Source organism: Pezoporus flaviventris, unplaced genomic scaffold (assembly GCF_033815535.1).
Source record: "Pezoporus flaviventris isolate CSIRO_AGI_PZ_B2104156 unplaced genomic scaffold, CSIRO_AGI_Pfla_v1 ptg000002l, whole genome shotgun sequence".
Lineage (NCBI taxonomy): Eukaryota > Metazoa > Chordata > Aves > Psittaciformes > Psittacidae > Pezoporus > Pezoporus flaviventris.
The window spans coordinates 88,258,386-88,276,900 of NW_026892550.1; the positions used below are offsets into that span (position 1 = coordinate 88,258,386).

The following is an 18,515-nucleotide window of genomic DNA, read 5'->3' on the forward strand; positions in this document are numbered from 1 at the left end:
GCCAATAATGTACAAATATAGGAATTGATCTAGTATCAAATGCCTCCAGTCCATCACCCTCTTGCTTTTTTTTTATGTGAGGGGTTTTGGGCACTTAATCATTCTTACCACATTCTTCCTGACCTCCTCTAATGGCACTCTAGCCTTTTGTGAACAACGGGATCCGTACTCCAGATGAGAATGCACCATTGATTTATGAAATGGCACTTTAATATTTTCCATACTGTGCTTTTTCCCATTTGTTATGCATTTAATATCCTACTATCTTTTTTTGTTACTCTTTCATCAGAGGTCTTCACTGAACCGTTCACAACACTGTCTAGTTCCTTCTCTGAGAAGATGCATTTCTTCTTGGACCCTGTATGGTATATGAGTAGTTCAGGATGTGTTCTTTCTAACAGGTGCTATTTTACATATGCTTCATTTGCTGGTTTTGGTCAGCGCCCTTTAAAGTTCTTTCTGATTTCTGTCAAACTGGAACAGTACAAATTATTTTTTTACCTAAAGAAATGCATATTTAGCCACAGTTCACCCAATTCTTTTCAAGTACCTGTGTACGTATGTACACAAGTGTATGTATCAAAGAGGTCTCTTTATTAAACATCTGTAGAGATCCTATGAAACCGTGAGACATTCACTTAGCCTGGTGCTCTGATGAAAACTGACCTTTTGAGTCTTTCCAGGCTTGTCCCTTTTTTCCATTTGTCTTTTGTCTTTGCCTGGTCTTTCAGCTATTGGTCCATGATAGGGTTTCACCTCTCAAGAGGCACTTTGGAAAAGACCTTTTGAAAGTATAAATGAATGATGTTGACCATCTCAGAATATGATCTTCCAATTGTTTTATCATACTATCAACAGGTTTGACATATATAAATGTGATTCTCATTGTAATGCAGTTTCCCAGAATTGCCTGGGGAACCATTTTTTGTAGGTAAATACCCTATCTGAAACCCTCGGTCAACTTTTACATTAGCTGTCTTTAGACAGCTAACAATTTTGTGTTTCACAAAATTTAGGTTTTAAGCTTTTTCAGTACCAGATAATTTGACATTAGCCTTTTGTATGGGAACACAGGAGAACTGTTATTGAAGACCACAGATCAGAAGAATTAAATTTCAAGGATATTTTACGTTTCTGGTCCATTTATCTCAAAACTAAATGTAGCTGATAACGTCCAGTAGAAATAAAGATGGTGAGACAACTGGATAGATGGTCAGATATCCAGGGAGAGATTCAGTAAGTTCTGAAGTTCCTAGATAATGGTCCACAGATAATTTGTACTTCTCAAAGCATTTGCTGCTCCTCTGTAGAGACACAGATTTCGCATGGTATCAGTTCCTCTTGTTTTTCACCATGATTTTACATTACAAACAAGCTAGCAAGAAGATGAAGGAAATTCTTAGTAGGAAATTTTACTTAAAGCACCTCTTGTCACTGAGAGTTTAGACTTGGACTGGTCACAGGTGTAGTTGCTGCCATTTAAAATGAGAAAGAAATTATCTCTTGTGAGGATGCATACTAGGAAAATGCTTATTAATTTCTGATAATGACTGTTGCTTTGATTTTGAGGTAATAACAAATGAAACCATTTATTTTTAATAATTTTAGCGGAATTATTTTGCTATATGAAGGTATGTGCACTTTGTAGAAAGAGAGAAGGTGATCATTATTAAGCACCAGAATTTGTAAGAATGATGGAAACATGTCTTGTTGGCAAAGCTCAAATCTAAATGCAAAAAGAAAAATCAGAAGCAAAAATTAATGTTATGTGATGTTTGTAAAAGCAAGATATTAATGGATATGTAATTTGTAGCTAACGACTTACCATTCTTCAACTCCATGCAGGTGTTACAACTGCTTTACCTTGGATGTTGTTGGTAGCGTAGCTTTTGGTACTGAGGTGGATTCTCAGAAGAATCCTGATGACCCCTTTGTTAAGAATTGCAGAACATTCTTTGAAACGTCTTTGTTTAAGCCTCTCCTTATTCTAACCCGTGAGTATAGTCTACCTTTGTCTGCTTCTTTAGGGTAATTTTCTAAAAGTCATTCTAAAACTGCAACACATGCTGGAACAGGAGCAGGAAGATATATAGCAGACTTTATTTCAAAGGTGTTCAGAATGCAACCTACAGGCCAAGTATACCGTCGAGATTTCCACCATATGGTCTATTACTCTTTTCGCCATTAATGCAACTTTCTTCAGAAACTGAGAGTCTGGGAAGACAATGCTTCCAGTTGATATGAATGGAAGATTTCTGGGACCTGTAGTTTCTACAGCATCTCTTTTAATACACTTCTGCATTAAAAGAGAGTAACTGCCCTTTGGAGCGTTGGAGTAAAGTTTTTGTGCTCCCAGTTCATTTCGTAGAGATTGAAATCCCACCCATAAAAAACAGTGGGCTAATAATCCAACTAAAGAAAAGAGATGAAGGAACATAAGCAGATAGTGTAAGTCCTCCAAATTCTCATATAAATAGCAGCAGCAGCCTGGTTGATGGCTATAAAGGATAAAGATGATAAGTGCCAGCACAAGCTGTCATTAAGAGAATGTATTTATTTTCAGGTGAATAGGTAAGGGAATGCAAGAATTAGGGTATAAAGCCATTTAGTTCTAGGGCATGAAAACTCAGGCTTCATGGTGATGGTGGCCTTGTTAATGCAAGGGCAGTAAGAATCATAGCTGAGAAAGTTGCAACATAATCAAGGTTGTTGAGGTTTTACCATCTTGCTATCTAGACCTGCACACAGTAGTGTCAGGTGGCACAGTGGCAAAGTTTCCTGTGCCCATCTGATCCTGCTGGCATTACAGATTGCACCTGTACTAGCAGTACATGAACTGTTTCCTTCTGGAGTTGTGTATCCAAAATGTCCTGGGGTTAATGTTTAACCTGATTGAAAAGTGTACTTTATAACTGATTTCTGAAGGGACAAAAATATACCTCTGTGTGTCTAAGATCGTGCCCTTTATTAAAGCAAGTTTCTCTGGGATTGGATTCCTTGGCTGATCTCTTTCTACTCGTACATTCTGCTGGCAGCACAGGGGTTTTCTGGTTTTGTTAGTCTTAACCTATTCATAAGTTAACAATGAGTTTACTAAGATGCAAGGCTTCACTCGGGTTTCTAGCTCCTGACTATAAAGGCCATGGACTGGAAACCATTCTTGTGATAACATCCTGCTTCCAGAGTCTTTGGTCTGTTTAGAGAAGCAAAATAAAATGGTAAACCAATATCCTAATATTGGTGAACTGTAAATGAGAATGACCACTACACTATTTCATGGATCAGTGCCATAAGCTGATAGGCTAGTTCAAGATCCTTCACCTTTTTTATGTAGTTGTTTGAGTAGCAGGGAAAATATTTTTCCCCTTTGTTGTGGTGGCTCAGTGGCATCAAGAAGCTGAACTGAAATTCTGAAGCATTGTGGAAGCAAGCTTGGAAGGCATCTGTCTGGCAGGTAGTTCTGGCCAACATGGAATTTCTAAAAGGAAATCCTTTACCAGCCTAGGGGGGCAGAAAAAAAGAGAAAGAAGGAGAGGGCCAGAGAGGAAAAAAACTGGTTTCACAAAAGTAACACATCCCACTTGAAGAATTTTATAATGTTAATGAAAGGAGGGGGGTATTATATGCCTTTACAGTGTGATTCATTGTTTTGTTCTTTAAAATCTCTTACAGTTTCTTTCCCATTTATAATGATCCCATTGCTCCGGATTTTGCCAAACAGGAAACAAAAGGAACTGAATGGATTTTTTATTCAAACCATAAAAAATGCAATTGTCTTCAGAAACCAGCAAGATGCAGCTGAGGTAAGGCTATTTCTGTGATAAATATGGGGATAAGCAAATGTATTGAGGAAGAACTGGGAGCAGCATAAGCCTCCATTGAAAAAGTAGACTCTGACTGTTTGAACATTCAAAGCAGTTTAGTGAAAATTTTATTCGTTTATTCATTTTAGTGAAAATTTCATTCATTTATTCATTTTTAGCTTTGTGTACCATCAACCAGGCTTGGTGTTGATGCAGAGTTGTTAACTCATTGCAAGAAAGACTGCTTCTCTTAGTATTGTTTGGGTTGACTTTTCAACCCAGTTTCTAGACCCAGAAGGGAGGATTTATCCTGTAGAATTTTTTCTCATCCTGAAGTCAGGTGTTTTGTCTCAGGTTTTGTCTTCCTTAAGGACCAGAGAAAAGGGAGCCCCCACTGAGCTTATCAACCCAGTCATTACCTAGGAGCTGAGGCAGGTTTCATATTGTCCTGTGACAGTTCCTTCTGCTTTTGAAACTGGAAAGAACCTGAAGGTATGATTAGGAGCAGACATTTGATATTGAGATGGCTAAAGAGAAAGGTAGTAAATTTTAGCTAACGTGTGCAAACTAATGGGTGTTCATTATTAGCAAATCATTTGTTATCCATGTATTTCTCTTTTGTCTGGATGTAAGTACTTCCATTTTGTTAGTCTTTGCTTTAGTTACTGTTTTGTGAAGTACCTGAAGGCATATGCGTTATTATGAAAGTCTTTTTTTGATACACGAAGCATTTGGAGCACGGGCATGCGCTTCAGTTCTGTGATACAAAAGTTCATCAGGTCTGCTTGTCCTTTTAGACCATTTTTTAACTGCAGACTGCATATTTTATCCCTAAAAATAAGTTAACCACTTAATTATGGATGTGTAGTGAGAAACAAAGAATATCGATGAGAATTCCATTTTAAAGGTAACTAAGACAAGCTTTGCATATCAATTGACATGAAACATGCCACAACATACACATTAAGAAGCTGTTAATATTGAAAAATGAGATGTTTTTTACCACTTTGAGGTGAAAAGCAATTCTGATAGCACAAGAGCACAGGTGAGAACAAATCCTCCCAACTTTTTCTCACAGCTTAACCTCACAGCTCTCACCTTTCAGGAAAAAAATGTATTTTAATTTACCCTGTATTACATCCAGGACATATCTAAAAATCAAATTCATTTTCAAAGATTTTGCTGCTCTTTTCTTTGACTTTTTCTGCAGTGAAGTCTCACTTCTTTATTTGTTGCACTTTATTACCACATGCTTCTTATCTTTCTTCCAGCCCACCTTTATGGGTCTTTGCCCAATCAGCCTTTAGGTCTTTGTCTCCATCCTTCTTTAGATCCAAAAGATTGTAAGCATCACTGACCAGCCACAAACGATTCATGATTCATAAACATGGTTCCTCGCCCAGGCTGAGTGGTGGTTGAATATTTTCTAACACGGGTGGTGTAGCTAAACTACTTGTAGACACGTCATTTCTAGTGCACAGATCCAGTGTGAACTTACAATGACATACTGGTGTGGCTCTATATATGAAGAGTTTTGAATCAAAGATTCATGCCAAAGGGTTTCCATGAAAAGTCTATTCTGTGTATCAGTTATAAAAGGATAAAAGGAATAATGGAACAATCTAGTGTGGATTTAAAGTAGTTAATATATTAACTACTATTAATGAAATATAATATATGCAATTTCTGTGGCAATAGCCCTGCGGCTAATTTAGCATGAGCTAAATCCTTGACTATACTATAGGTGGTCATTCCTTCAAGCTGCAGACTGAGTTGAAGGGCAGCAGGTGGGTATGGGTAGGAGAAAACACAAAGAAAAGCATGATTGTAGTATAGGAGGCAGCATTCTCTGCATATGCAGCCTGCTTGCAGGTTTCAGTGGTTGACGGCACAGAGGTGTAAGGTTATATTGGAAGGGAAGTAGGGAGGTGCTGTAAGAGATAACACATGGCCGTAGCTACCCACTATCGGGGCAATGTGGAGGAAAGTACAAGGTCCATGTTTGCTTAACAGGGGGTGCTCAAGTCCATGACTGGCTGTGGTCCTGCTTGCTCCTGGACTTCTGTCCAGTTTGCAAAATTGGCATACGGGAGCTATTTCAAGCATTGGGAGTTAGACACTTAGGACCAGATTTCTGAGAGAGCATTATGTCCGCTTTGCAGTTCAGGATCATTAACATGGCTTTCAAAATCAACTGGAAAGTTTGGAACTTCCTTTTCTCCCCCCCTTTTCATTGCCTGTCATGTACCATGCGCTTAGAATTTTGACTATTTGAGATTGGTTGGTGGCACACAAGTTGTGTTACAAGTATAGGCAACTTAATAATTTGCCAGGAACATAAAAATGGTGTGTGAAACAGATCAAAATGCAGCTGTGTCCAATTTAATGCAGAAATGTAATTTGTAGAGATTAGGTGTCCCAGATAGCCTCGCATTTATGGGCTGTGTCCTAGGTCTCAAATGATGAAATGTACTCACTGAAGTCAGTCAGAGTTTTGGCATGGAATTTTAATGAGGCCAAGATATAACTGGTAGCTACTGATCGTTTGTGCTAGTAACTGGAGCTATGAGTAATGTCTTTTGGTCTCCCTGTGCTGCATTAGGCCAGTGGGTACTCATGAGTTTGCCACATTCCTAGATGTTACATTGTGTGCATTGCTTACTCCTCATTGATTTTATCACCATTAAAAATGCTTTTGGGGAGAAAAAAAAAAAAAAAGCGCCTTTGGAGCAAGCTGTAGAACAATGGAAAGCTCCAGGAAAAGTGAATTAGCTGAAGCTTGTCTTCCTCTCATCTGCAGCTAACATGAACAAAGAATAAAGAAAGGCCAAAAAACAATGTGACAAGCAAAGTCAGCCTGTTATCATCCCTGTTCTATCAGTAAGTGAAACAATGCTTCTGAATGCCTGAAGATAATCCCATGGGCAGATAGTAATTTTACAGCCAGGTTTAGATCTAATAATATGCTTGCAGCTTGTATGAGAGCTGTGGTGTCACTTTCTCTTATCCCATCGGTTAGTGCTGCAGATGTCATTTTAATTATATACTATCTTTCTGTGGTCAGTCAAATAATTTCAGTCCTGGTTATTCCACTCATTTGGCTTATGTACAAAAACATTTAGTGGTTGTACTTTAGAAATTTTAATATATTATATTTATTCATGGATTCCAATTATTGTAAAATGCTTTTCCTACTGTTTACAAAAGAGCAAATTCACCCTCCTCAGAAGAAGCAGCACAAATTTAATGCATCACTTAACACCTACTTTGAAGACTCCAGCAGGATTTCAGCGTTCAAATACCTTATCCTGATTATCTGCCCAGGTTTAAATTTTTCCCTGAGGCAAAATGTTTCCAGAAACAGGGCAGATAGACTGTTTGTTTACTTCAATAAATGATAGTTTGATAGATTTTCATTTAATAATCTGATATGCAAATCATTATGCATGTAAGAGTTGTTTTTCTGTCATGTTATAGCTCAGTTCTTAACCTACCAGTCTATTTTAAATGATGGTATCTAGATGAAGAGTCATTCTTGGTGTTCAAAATTGAGACTCCTTTCTAAAACTGTGGGTTGAAAGCCCCCTCAGCAGATGAAAAGCCAGAATTTAATTTGTAATACATAGTAATAACAACAGTTGGAATATAGCAATTTAAGGACAGTGCAAAACATTATTTTTGGAAAATTACAATAGGTGGAAAAACCTAGTTTTCAAAATATGCAACCTTTAACAAGGAGGATTTGAGATTTCATAGAAGCTAAACCACATTCTTTTGGCATTCCCTGACTTTTCCAGCCATTCTGTCTGGTGTGTATGCATAATTCAAGGTCACTAGTCCATGCCAGGCAAGTAATGATCTGATGTTTCTGATGATGATCAGCTGTTTCTTGGCAGTCTCAAGCCCGTTTAAAATGAGAGGGTGACAAATCACAGAGAAGTATCACCAGAACTTTATTCATTGGCATCTCAGTTGGCAGTTTAGTTAACCTGCGGGGAGACCTACAGACTACCTGAATGCTTTTGGTTTACTTGTGGAGCAGACAGAAAGAACAACTGGAGTAGAGTGTGAAGGCTGTGCTGCTGTGAACCATGCTCCCTGTGAGCTACATGGTGTAAAGCCACAAAGAAACTGTGTAGTGATGTCAGTCCTGGTGATGAACTGGCCTCCTGTGAATTGGTATGTCCCTGTGATGCCCTGAACTCTACTGCAGTAGATCTAGATCAAAAGAGGTTTTCCTCTGGTCAGCAATTGCTAGTGAAGAATTGCAACCCCCTCCAGTTTTCCCCACTTCCCATCCTTGCTCCTGGCCATTTTTTTCCACAGTCCTAGGAAGGGCAGTCTGCTCTACTGTCCCCAGGCTGCTCATACCCCTGGGCAGGCACAAGTGATTCCTGGTGAGCGGAGATCCTTTGGTTTTTCAGCATCAGCCATCAGAGACTAAAAAAGGTCAGGAAACTGAATTTTGAGGAAGTCCGAAACTAAGGTGTTTAAATGCTTGCAAAGGCAAGAGAGCTGCCCTTTCGCTACGGGCTACCAGTAGAAATGTGCTATGAGAAGGTGGTATCTTTTAATATCTTTCTGGGAAATGGTGGCCTGGTTGCAACTTTAATCTCTTGAACACCGATTTCCAGGGAAAAATGTGTAGTGAGCTCCCCTAAATGCTTTACCTAAGGGGAAGAGGGACATATGTATGTGTACCTGCATTCTAGAGGATAACGGACAATCTGAAAACCTAATTACTGTGGCACTCTGTTCTTTTCTCTTCCTTCCCCAGCAGTTCCCTAGAGTTTTGCCTTTTTATGAACTAATGAACTATTTTATTCAAGAGCTGCTTGAAATGAGTTGAGCAGAGGTAATCCTTCTGAAAAAGTCTGATTTTCTCCTTGTCAAGGGAAAACTGTACAATTACTAAGAAAACTTAGTTAAAAATTTGCTAAATACTATGTACATTCCAGGACCTGTGTGTGTGTTTGAACTGTGGAAATGCAGTACAGATGTTAAAAAGTAAATATTTTTCTAAGGAAACAGCAGATGGGAGGATTAGACACCTAATAGTGTGCAGTTTTCTTGCCTTGTAGAAAACCAAGAAAAACTTGTTTATATTTGAAAGGTGGTGTCCTTTTAAGGATACACACGCTATGGCAATGTTGAAATAATCCATTTTTATTGATTAATAAAGCAATAGCAAAGCAAAGGATCAGACCGGTTCTGTTGTTTTCCTAAGTCTGTAGAAAGAATGCTTCCATTCTGTTTCACTGGGCTGTTCTCACGGTTTGATCATGTCATTATCCAGTGCCTTTTTCAGAGGGAAATGTGAAGTGGGCTTTCCAAAAATGTACATGTGTGTCTTAAAAATAGAGAGGGATTTTGTGGGATTTTGCTAAATACAGGGTTTGAACTCAAATCTCAAACCTGTATCTCTGCTGCTTTAAGCAAAAATAATATATTAAAAATCTTGGGCAGCATACAGTTATTCTAAGATGGGAAAAAAGTGGCATTATGTTAAAAGGCATTTTAGTTATTCACCTTCTTTTTAAAATCAAGCCATTACTGCTTGCTTTTAAAATTGTGTTCCATCCTTCCCACATTTGAACAAAAGTCCTTCTTTTTAAAATATTTTTCTTAAAGATGTAATGAATTTTATAACTTCCTTAGGATTTCTTAAGTGGGCGTTTAAACATAGCAAGTCTTCAAAACCTCAAATGGAGATGAGCTTGAAATCCCTATTGCTTTAGGTCACCATTTAAATTTCTTGATCAGTCTGCTGTTATCTTTCCAGCAATGAATTGCAGCCTTACAGAATGAGATCTTTTGGTTTCAGGCCTGGGCTGAAGTGTCTAGCTGAGGTGCTTTCATCCTGAAATGCAGTTCTGCAGTCCCTCTGCTCAAAAGAGATCAAGAACAGAATAAGTAACGAGAGTGGCGACTTTCTCACCTTCCCGAGGCGTGTTGATGGGGAAGCAGGCAGTTTTGCATTACTGCTGCATCTGTCCCAGTTCTGCAGCCCAGCACACCTGTGAGCCCAGTGCTTTATGAGCACTGCAGTCACAAGAAGATAGCAAATGTCTACTTGATTACCGGCTGCCAGCAAACAGGTCTAATGCTTGGATTTTGCTCTTATCACACCAACTCTATTGCCCCCTTGCTTATGGAGCAGAGGACTTTATAGATCCTAGGCAAGGAACGGGCAGATGGTATCATGTATTTATTATCTGCCCCACTCCAGCAGACCCTACAGCAACCGTAACAATATAATTATGGCACCTGGGACTCTCTTCAATACCTCCATCTCTTCCCACTCCCTTTTAGTCTTTTTCATTGCTACTGAGTATCTTCATTTCTTCTTTATGGGACGACAGAAGCAGTGTCCCTGTCTCATGTTTCACAATGCTGCACTTCAGCTAGAGTGTGGGGTTCAAAATGCCATCACACATGTGAGCTATCTCATTGACTTCTTGGAGCACGTGACTCAGTTTGCAAGAATACAGACTTGTACCAAAGGACAGAAGTGAAATCAAAGCACCAGAGTGTTCATACTGATGAGGCTGTTCATACTGATGAGGCTGGTGTTTTTTGTGCCCAGAGTTGCCAAGAATGATCTTGCAGACAGTACTGGGAAAAACATATCTTTGCAGGAAAAGCTAAGCTCACTGAGAGGTGTGTGGTGGAGCTCCTTCAGAGGGGTTTCCAAAATATGGTACTCTGCCCCTTTCTGGGGAACTCACTTTGGCAGCATTAATCCACAGGAAGTCATTAAGCCAACAGAATGCCTTCAGAGTTATAGGGAGGAAGGGCTTATGCTTCTGTCAATAAGGTTTGCATGCATTTTCCTCCTGTTTTCACCAGCCAGTGAAGGAAGTGAAGATGGACATTTGGCTTTGCTGATCTACAGCATATGAGAAACATCTTTTAATTGAGAAGGGTGGGATTTTTAGTGTTGAAAAAAGGCTTTTCATCAGAGCAAAAATAAATAAACCCACATGCTCAGTTGTTGGTAATGTCAAGGGTTTTAGTGACTTTTAAAAATTGTGTTTATCTGGTAGTGTCACTTAAAATGCTGTTTATAAAAAATCCAGGCCAAAAGATAGCTTAAGGACTCTTACAAATAATGTTTGTAGCAAAATTTCTCTGAAAAATGGGAAGAGGAAAGAATTGAAAGGCAAACCTCTCTTTTTCAAAGAAACCACTCCATCATTAAAGGGGAAATCAAAAGTCCTCGGTTTTTCTTTTGTCCAGCCCTACTCACACGTCCTTCTAGGTGCTGGTTGTTGTGGCTGTACCCTGTTTTCCCTGTTCTTGATGTTGAAGGGGAAGGAGCGGTTACAGCTCTGTTTTATGTTTCCATAAAAATAAGAAGGGCTTTGAAAGTGGGATCCAGCAAATACCGCTGTGTCACTAAGGTTTACGGTGACCTCATCATCAGAGGCAAAAAACAGAGGATGAAGAAGCAAAAAAAAAAAAAGGTGGATGTTCCCTAAAGGGTCTGGGTCACTTGCTTCTCCTCTGCAACCTGGACCTGGCCTACCCCATCATGAATTTTTTGCTTTACCCTCCCTTCTGATGGCAAGGGGTCCCTATGCTTGTTATCCAGAGAGAAGTTCAAACACTGAAAATCCTGTTTATGCCTGTGGTAATTCCCTGTGGGCAATAACGTCAGTGCTGGCCACTTGTCCCAGCCTGATCCTGTGCTAGTAATGAGTATTCGCAGCATGCATTTCAATGTCTGATTAAATCTTTCTGAAAGGCCATCTGTTTGAGGAGGAGGATGTGGCATAGGCTTTAATACTTTTTATACCTGCTACTCAATACTGCTGTTTCATGACCTTAGACGTAAAGTTTGTCCCCTAGTTAGTTAGCATCTCTCTTGGTACTCCAATCAGAGAAAGTAATTGAATCAAGGTGAACGCAACCTTTTGGGTCACTGTGTGTCTTTGGGGAAATGTTCCTGAGTGTTGGGTCACAGAAGTTGCACATACTCAATGGGACTTCGTTGTGTCCAGGGCTGAGAAAAACGTATGTGTTTTCTGAGAAGGGAGTAAAGCATCTGCAGCTGCCTTTCTTTTGTAGCACTGGGAGCAGAATCTGATGTAGTCGTATATCTGTTAATACTTGCCAAATCAGTAAGTAATGTAGCCTTTCTGCTGCGTGTTCTCATCTGTGCAAAATACTCAGCCTAACCAGTGTTGCATCTGTTTTTCAGGGTTTTTCCTATAGGCTTGGAAGCAGAGTTTCCCTTTGCGATTCCCTCAGCATGAAGTAAATCTTCTTCAACGTGTCTTTTACCACTTCCTGTCATTTGATTTCTTTCATAATATGGTCTCAGTATTCATTGCATTGGCTGAAGGGACAAAAGTTGTGTATGTATGTTCTCTTTCTTTGTAACTTCTCTCTCATTTCCTCATCTCTTCTGTATGTTACTCTTCTGTCTGTCCCTTCCAAGTTTCTCAGAAGATCCTACTGTAGGTGACTGAAAGCCCTTCCTTTTTCCTGCTTCATCTGTGATCTGGTCTTTACCCAGGGTGTAGGGTTTTCAAATCTGCAAACAAAGGGAATCTTGCCATGAGATGAAATCATCTGGAGATTAATTTTCTGCGTAAGAGGGTGGTGGCCTTTAATGCCAAGGTGGAATATGAGATCTAATCTTCATTACATAGTCTTCATTTCTTTTTTACTTTTGATCTAAATCTACAAGGGTTCTAAAGACTGGGAGCTTTTTGTGTTTATTTTATCAATGTAATATCATGTTTGGGTACTTTCCTTCTACAAACAGACTTTATTCTGACATATGTAACTAGAGCATGGCATCTAAATTCTTAGAAAAAAATCACAGATTTACTGACCTAATTGCAGTAACAGAGCTTTCCCTTCCTCTGTCATTTTAAACATTTTCTTTTTTTATCTTTTCGTATTTAATCTTTTTTTACTTTTTTTTTTCTTTTATCTGTTATTGGTTCACCTGCCTTCCTCCCTGAGTTGCTCTCAGAGCTAGGAGGGGAAGTTGCAGCACTTGTGGTATTAGTGGGTGATCTTCAAATTTGTCTCAGTAAGTCTCTCTGTTTCTCTGTTTGCCTACAGTGACCCCGCTCAGCCCCACGCACTGCTGCCTTCTTGCAATACAATATGACCTTTTCTGCAGCAGTTCTGAAAAAGCTGTTCCGTGATATTTCGTTCTGACTCAACCGTTTTGTCCATCTGTTGACATGTTTTGATCTCTGGAGATTTTTCCCTTGATTATCTCAATTGTTATTATCTACTTTGCACTCCTTTGATCTTTCTCCCTTTTCTCTTGTGTCTACTTATCTTAGTAGATCCATACGCCTACTTAAAAGAGACACTGACAGCCTGTCTTGCCAAAAGGAGAACCATTTATGTGGCCAGCTTTTGAACCTGGTGCAAGTTGGTCTGACCATCTCAATGCGCTTTGTTTGATGGGGCAGTTTTCTTATTGCCACCATGCCCAGGCTGCCCCAGGGGCTGCCTTTTCCCCTTCCGGCCTGCTGGAGCCAGCAGAGCCTGAGGCCTTTGCTAGCCCCTATCCGCTCATGTCCATATCTGGATTTTTGAGCATAATTTAACATTAGATTTACTTATTATGGAAAACGACAGATTGTCTGTCACTGGAAACCCTGAGGAGAGGCTTTCTAAAATGTGCCCTTGATGTCAGCTGGCTGCGAGGCACGAATCCCCTCGTGGCATTCCGCCGTCTGAGGAGCCTGAACCCCTGCAGTGATTCTTCTCCCTCCCAAAAGTCTGCCTAGGAAATCCTGTATCCACAGCAGTCAATGGCAGCCCTGCCCTCACTTCACAGCCTGTGGCTGTGCAGGGCTTTTTCTCCACTTTCTTCACAGCAACTGTCCTTCCTTTTTCCCTCCCACTGGGATAAGCAAGCTATATCTAAGAGAGATAGAGACTAGAAGGGAACCAAACACCTCCTTTCTCTCTCAAACAGAAATGTACACTTTTAGTAATGTAATCCCAATTAAAAACATACCAATTAAAACAGGCTTTTTAGTAGGTCTCTAGGGAGAGGAGCCATAATTCACATTAAAATGTAAAGCCTAAGAAGCAGGAAGAGCTAGGTGCATTGCAAGTGCCCAAATACTCAGTGATTTTAATTACAGTGGAAACTTCATAAATTGCTTTGTGCCACAATCTATTATTAACAGCTTAATGAATATCACTGCTGCCTGTTTTATACTGCTCCATGGTGAACATTATTGTCAGTATTTCAGTTGCAAGCTCTGATTTTTAGCATGTTTGTAACTTGGCCACTTAAAAAGAGGAGGAGGGTGAAAGTCTGCAGGCTTGGCTTTGGGTCTGGGTAAATCTTGGGCTGCAGCATCCCAAAAGAGAGACATGTGCAAAGATGGATCTTTTGTGTGTTACCAGTATTAGGACTGGCCAGGGATTAAATATACTTCTTGCCCAGTTTAAGAGCAATGTCACAGCAAAGGGCCCTTATAGAATCAGAACGATTTGGGTAGGATGTGACCTTAAAGCTCATCCAGTTGCAACCCCCTGCCATGGGCAGGAACACCTTCCACTAGACCAGGTTGCTCAAAGCCCCATCCAACCTGGTCTTGAACACTTCTGGGGATGGGGCAGCCACAGCTTCTCTGGGGAACCTGTGCCAGTGCTTCACCACCGTCATAGTGAAGAATTTCTTCTTAGTATCTAATCTAAATCCCTCCTTTGGCATCTTAAAGCTATTCCCCCTTGTCCTATGGCAAGCTGAGGGCTCACCAGAGCATGGGGCTACCTTTACATGTACTGTTTCACTGCACAATACCCAGTAGGCTGGAGCACTGTTTGGGGTGTCTTTCAGGAGTAAAAGGAAATAGCGGTGTGACAGCCCATGATCAAGTATGCTGATTAGCTTAATTTGGAGTGAGGAAAGTGTAATTTGATTCAAATTTTCCAAGTTTTAGCTCGCAAAAAGCTGATTTGAGGTCTGGAATTAGGCAAGTCCTTTTGGAACACTGAAATATAAACTGGGATTGTGCTCAGATTTCAGGGATGAAACTTTTTTCCTTGACAGTTACTATGGCTGTAATTGCGCTAATGTTAAGATGCTCTATATTGTATATTTATAGTAAAATGGTACCTTCCCCCCCCCCCCCTTTTAAAAAAGGCTTAATATTTCAAGGATAAAAGTTATTATTAGGAATGTTATTATTTTAGATGCTAACAGCAGGTATAGTGGGCTTGTAGTTGTGCCCCATTGAAGTATAAAGCTGTAGGGATTTAGATAGCCATGGTCTGGCTTCTATGACATTTATTATTTATTGTGGGTGTTCTGTTTGCACTTGATTGTGTGGTCTGAGCAGAAGGTCACAGTCCCCAAAGTGGGGTTACTGCCAGGTGTTTGACAAGATCTTGACAAGATCTGAGTGAGATGCAAGGTAGATTTCAGGACAGAAATGACCAGGAACTGCTCTTCTGACTCAGTGCTCTTCAGAGAAGTCACAAGTGCCTGTACAGGATAAACATGATTCATATGAATGTGACTGATGTCTTGGGTTTTGCTATTATTATTCTGATTATGTTTTCCTGGAAAGCAACAAAAGCATGTTCGCTTTTGCCATCTTAGACATGGCAGCATTATTCATAATGATGTTAACATGCACCCTGCCAATTACACAGAGCTTTCCCAGTTCATTATATCAATAATTGCACATAGGATTATTACATTTTTTTTCCTTGTGAAAAATCTTTCATTGACAGAGGAGTAATGATGCCTGTAAGTTGTTTAAGTATTGCTCAGTCAGGGATATATAAGATGTGGGACACGTCCTCATATTTTTGGGGAGAAAGACAGCTGGTATTCTGGCATGCTGTCAGTATTCATGTGTTTCTGAAGTTGTAATTGTGTTTTTTAGCTTGACTTTAGGAAGCATTCCAGACCACAGAGCTGCCTGACTGTCATTTTTCATGGATCCCTGTACTGGCAGAGGACAAAGTGGCATGAAGTACATAAAATGCCATCTAATTTTGCTTTTGTTCTTAAATTCACACACACATGCTTCTTTTGTGTGTTTATCAGTATGCACAAAATGTGTATATGTGTGAGATAATAGCTGTGTAAATATTAGAAAGTCGTACTGAAACTTTGAGAGGAGAGCAGGGGGAGAATCCTTCCTGCTACCAAGGAGCCATCTATTGGATAAAACCCATAACTGAACCGAGCATCCATGGAACTGCAGAGGGTAACACAATTTGTTATTGGTCACCGGGTGTCTCAAAATAATCCTTTTCTTCTCAATACTGCTTTTATACCCACTGCATTAGAAACCTGTGCCCCTTCATGCACCCAAGTGGAGATCAGATATAGGGGTGATTTATGTAATATTGGTAAAAGCCAATTTAATATAGCCAAAGATCCAGGATAAATTCTAATGTACAGTGCAGGTGTGATTATGGATGGATAAACCAGCTGCAGGATTGCCTGGCAGCAGTGGAGAAGCATTGGTCAGAGAAGTAATAGAGAAGTGTTTTTTCCATATTATTAACGAAGAACATAAATAACATTAACTGTCCTTTCTTTACACCAGTACATGTCATTTACATCAGTCTCACAGACATAATTAATGTAGTTAAAAAAATAATTTTTTTTTTTAATGTTACCCAGAATTATTGAAGGCCATCACAAAACCAAATAATGAGGTATTCCTTCCCTCAAAACATATGCAATCTATATGTAATGTGATGCAGAAAGAGAGGATCTTGAACAAACCATGGGGAGGGCTGAGGGGGGACAGGATGTGAACAGTGAATTCCCAGAATGGCCCTGAAATGTCCTGATGGCTCTTCAAAGTGAGTCGTAGGGCTTTGCAAGCATGTTAAAGAGAGCATATGGGACAGGAAGAACAAAGGATAAAGAAGCAATAACGAGATTCCTGTGCATTTTCTTGGATGTGAGGGAACAGCTAAAACCAGAACTCTTTATTAATTGGGAATTAAATTTAAGCAAAGACAATTATAATCTGTGGCAAAAAAAAAAAAAGGAAGAGAGGGTTGACTGCAACAGCAGCTTTTAGTCAGCAATTTGAGTCAGCAGAGGGTCAAGCTTCTGGGTGACAGACCCTTAGTCTAAAGCACTCCCTTCCTGCATCCTCCCTTCCTCCTGCAAATAGCAGAGGGGAGGAGTGTCGGATGGTTTAGTGGGAGCCCAGATAAGCTTTGGGAGAGGATGTGTGCATACAGTGTGCAGCAGTGTGGTCAGCTCATTGCTGATTTGGGAGTTGGTGTCTATTCCACACACTGGCATGTATGGGGGATCCGTCCTGTTCTTCCTCAGCACCCAGTTATTTCATCTCATGCTATATTTGACCAGTGTTTGTTCGCAGAACCTCACTCCTCCACCTCCAAGCAGCAAAACACACGTGGGGCAGGAGAAACTCTGCTGCCACACACACAGATCGAATGTTTATTATTTGTAGTCTGATAATACCAGGAGTCATTATCAAAGTGTTGTTATCCTACATGACTTGCAAATACTGAATGTAAAGGTTGCAGTCCACCGTTATTTGTTACCAGTGTCTCTCGCTCACCATGATTCAAGGATTAGGAAAGCTGGATGAACCTCTCTACATCCATTGCATTTTGGGTTGTTTTCTGAGCCTTCCCCCCATGTGCACGCGATGGAGGGAACTGTGGTGGTTCTACTGTCATGCTGTGTTTTGGCCTGAGGTGCCAACCAGCTGCTGCAAAGGGCATGACACTTGTTTGCTGTTAGACTGAATTTCATGGAGAAACTTAGTGCTTCTTTCATATATCCAGCTCATTCTGCTCAGCCTGGTATTGGAAGGGAAAATTGCCAGAGTTGGAGAAAACAGTTCATTAGTGGTGTAAATGGACCAGACTGTGGGCAATCCCTTGGTTTTGCACTGAACTACTGGAAGGGGTTCCACCTCCCTTGGCAAGCCATAGGTTTCTGTGTGGGCACTCATAATTAATGAAGCAGTCAAATAGGTGTGTGCATTATTTTCTGCCTCACATAATTGTAGTATATCTTCATCCTATGTACCACTTCAGCTAAGTTAGGCCTCCAATTCGGATCTTTGCATCTTAGTGTCAACAGGTCCACACACTGAAGTTTAAAAGCAGCTTCCTTCTACAAAAGCCAGGAAGAGTTACATTAGGCTTGTCTCAACTAGAAACAGTTCTTTGCTTTCTCTCCATTCAATAACAATGAGATCTGAAATTCGCATTTATTTTCATCCATGAACTGTGTGGGAACATCTCGAGAAGGTCACTGTTGCCTTTCAAGATGTAAGCTCCCTAGTGCCTCTTGCAGCAGTTTAAGCTAAAGGGAAACGGGTCCCCAACAAAATCCTGGTTTTAAGAACTCCTCCCCTGCTTGATTTTCAGGTTGAAATAGCTTGCCCGTGGCTCTATAGATTACTAATGCTTTTACTTTAACTTTGCCTTTTGAAGGTCAGAAAAGTGCACAATTTTTGAGAGAGAAACCTTCAATACCTGAGCACTCTTTTCCCTCACCTCATGAATAGAGGCACTACCACGTGAAAATAATTTTGTATTTTTTAGCAGTATTACGTTTCTGTTATCCGCATGTTTTGTTAAAGATCTGCTGATGTAATATATCTAGAGAGAGACACACATAAAGCAAGTACAGATTGTGAAGCCTCAGACGTTACAGGTGTAGCTGGGTGAAAACTCATGATCTGCAATATCTGTGATGAGTCTCTG

The 18,515-nt window shown here is 40.1% G+C and overlaps 1 protein-coding gene across 9 annotated transcripts in view; it reads left to right on the forward strand.

Moving 5' to 3' along the window:
* Window positions 1-18,515, forward strand: part of TBXAS1 (thromboxane A synthase 1) — a 239,321-nt gene that overhangs the window by 147,786 nt on the left and 73,020 nt on the right. For all 9 annotated transcript variants that reach the window (XM_061444970.1, XM_061444973.1, XM_061444964.1 and 6 more), the window contains 2 exons: window positions 1,846-1,994; window positions 3,673-3,803. In XM_061444970.1, the coding sequence (XP_061300954.1) occupies window positions 1,846-1,994; window positions 3,673-3,803 (280 nt within the window). The remainder of the gene's footprint in view (window positions 1-1,845; window positions 1,995-3,672; window positions 3,804-18,515) is intronic.